At 40.9% G+C, this 2,500-nt stretch overlaps 1 protein-coding gene across 1 annotated transcript in view; it reads right to left on the reverse strand.

Moving 5' to 3' along the window:
* Nucleotides 1-2,500, reverse strand: part of LOC136849156 (patched domain-containing protein 3-like) — a 4,396-nt gene that overhangs the window by 1,800 nt on the left and 96 nt on the right. The window contains exon 1 of the mRNA XM_067122237.1: nucleotides 84-2,500. This exon is cut by the window's right edge and continues 96 nt beyond it. Coding sequence (XP_066978338.1) covers nucleotides 84-2,500 — 2,417 coding nt within the window. The remainder of the gene's footprint in view (nucleotides 1-83) is intronic.

Consider the following 2,500-nt stretch of genomic DNA (forward strand, 5'->3'; position numbering starts at 1 on the left):
TGCAGCTGACATCTAACTGTATAAACACAAACGTATACTATGTCATTTAACAGTCATTTTTTGCACACAATTATAAGTCTCACCTTGAAGAATGTAATAAAGACATAAGAATCTGAGGCAGCAAGTGGGAGAAAGGACAGGAATGTGGTAAAGCCTCCATTAAGCACTGCTGGTCCAATTAGGCCGACAGTAGCCATTGCACGCTCATCCGTATCACCATCCACTGTCAGGTAGGTGTGAGCCACATGTGCTGCGTAATCCACAGAGAGACCAACGGCTAAGACTAGATCAATGGCAGATATTGTATCAATTGTCAATCCCCACCAGTGCATGAGAGCTACCACATCTACTAACGTTGCAAACACACACACCATGACCAAGAAGCTTGCATGCAGATTGGCAAGGAGAAACAGAGTCACCAGGAATACCATCAACAGAGCAAGGAGAATGTTCTGCAATAGTTCTCTTCCAATGACATAATTTGTTTCCCACGTTATGTATATTTGAGTGAAGGGGAAGACGAACCCATTAAATTCCAGACTGTTGACGATGGATGTTATGTTCTCTATAGCTTTCATTTTTTCGTTTGTTGTTTGAATTTCCTTGTGGACGTAACTGATGGTTGAACCTACAATGTCTGGCAGGTCACTTGTACAGTTTATTGGTCTATCAAAACGAAAGTTGCTGCGGTATCTTGAGCCCTCACAAGAGTACAGAAAACTGGTAAGATTTCCAAGAAATTCACTCTCGGTTTGATTGATTGAGGACACATCACCACTTAATTCCAAGAGGTAGCTTAAAAAGTTTTCATACCAGCTTTCTACTCTATCAATGTAATTGCTTTCCTTCATCTTCTTCACTAATTCAACCGATTTTGCCAACTCTATGTGACTTATGTTGCTGAAGTACATCAGCCCAGGTTCCCCTGATGTGGGATAATGAAACTTCATTTTTTGAAGGAACTTGGCTAAGTAGGAGTCAGGAGGCAAAAACCATTTTGGATCAAATTCTTGTTGAATTTTTGAAGCTCCCCAGCAAGAAATGAAGAACAAGACGCTTGTGAAGAATAAAACAAATATTTGTGAGGGTGCTCGTATGAGATAGATTCCATAAAATTTTGTGAAAAACGTCTTGCACAGCTCAGTTTGACTACATTGGCTGGGTTGCCAGTCTTTAATTTTCCAGCACCAAAGAAGACCTTGTCTATTGTTTTCTAATCTTCTTTGATCAAAAACTAGACACGCAACGAAAAATGTTGCTTGGAAGAAGTAGATAGCAGCTATACCAATAGCTGCATACAGGCAAAAATATCTTAAAGCAGGGAGGTCACTAGAACTACCGATAATAAAAGCCAAAAAATTTGTGACAGAAGTCACGGTAATCGATACACCTGCATGCTGCATCGCCATTCCAATACGCTCGCAAAGTTCTTTATCCTGATACATTTTAGGGATGTTGTTCCATGCAGTTATGATGACAAACATGTCGTCAACTCCTAAACCAAGCAGAAGAAATGGCAAAATGGAATTCATGGCGCCAAATGGTATGCCAAATGCTGAACTCAGACCGTAAGAAACTGCTATGGACAGTCCTACAGATGAAAGACCAAGAAGTGAAAGTACAGGCCTTTGCTCTACAAGATTGAATTTACCCAGCATTACTGTCACGTAGAAAAATACAAGAAAGAATCCAGCAACAAGATACCTTACATCACCAGTGATGTCGTCTGACACAATTTTTCCAAAGCTGGAAGTAGCAGCAAAGTACAAAGATACATTTTCTGTCTTCCCTGAGAAGTTGTTCATCTTTTCTACAAAACCCCCTTCCCACTTCAGACTGTTTTGCCTCTGAATTTTTGAGGCGTCAGTGTACCAGGTATGTGTCGTCGCTTTTGCTTTTGTCAAGTCTCTATCCTTGGCATTCACAGCGTTCTTACTTCCCAAAAAGTATGAAGCTCTTGCTAAAGTTTCAGAGTTTCTGTTGATGTCCTCAATAATTTGCTTTTGGGAACGACTACTCAGTAATTCTTCGTCATAGTCCCAAAGCCCTAATATACTCTCTTCCTGGCATACTCTTTCCATGGAAGCCTGCATTTCACAGTAATTATTAAACTCAGAGGGCAGGCTCTCACTACATGGCTTGCGAATGGGCATTTTTGCACATATACTGTCCCAGGCAATATCATCAACAACCATGTTCAGAACTTCATTTCTTATGTGGAACATTTCCAATAGCGCATGTTTATCCAGCACATTCTCTGACTCGAAAATGATAATTTGTCGGTGAGTTTTATATGCAAAGTTCTCTTTCGTCCAGTCCACAACCTCCTTGAAGAGAGATTTATCCGACATGAATTGCACTTCCGAGTCATCTGAGCCGAAGTTGATTAGGCCAATGGAACAGACGCCCGTGAAAGCAAGGCAAAGGAGGATAAAGGCCAGTGGGTATTTTCCAACAAGGAGGCCATAGGAAAAGAATGCAGACTCCAGTGCATTCACTA

Source organism: Macrobrachium rosenbergii, chromosome 20 (assembly GCF_040412425.1).
Source record: "Macrobrachium rosenbergii isolate ZJJX-2024 chromosome 20, ASM4041242v1, whole genome shotgun sequence".
Classification (NCBI taxonomy): domain Eukaryota; kingdom Metazoa; phylum Arthropoda; class Malacostraca; order Decapoda; family Palaemonidae; genus Macrobrachium; species Macrobrachium rosenbergii.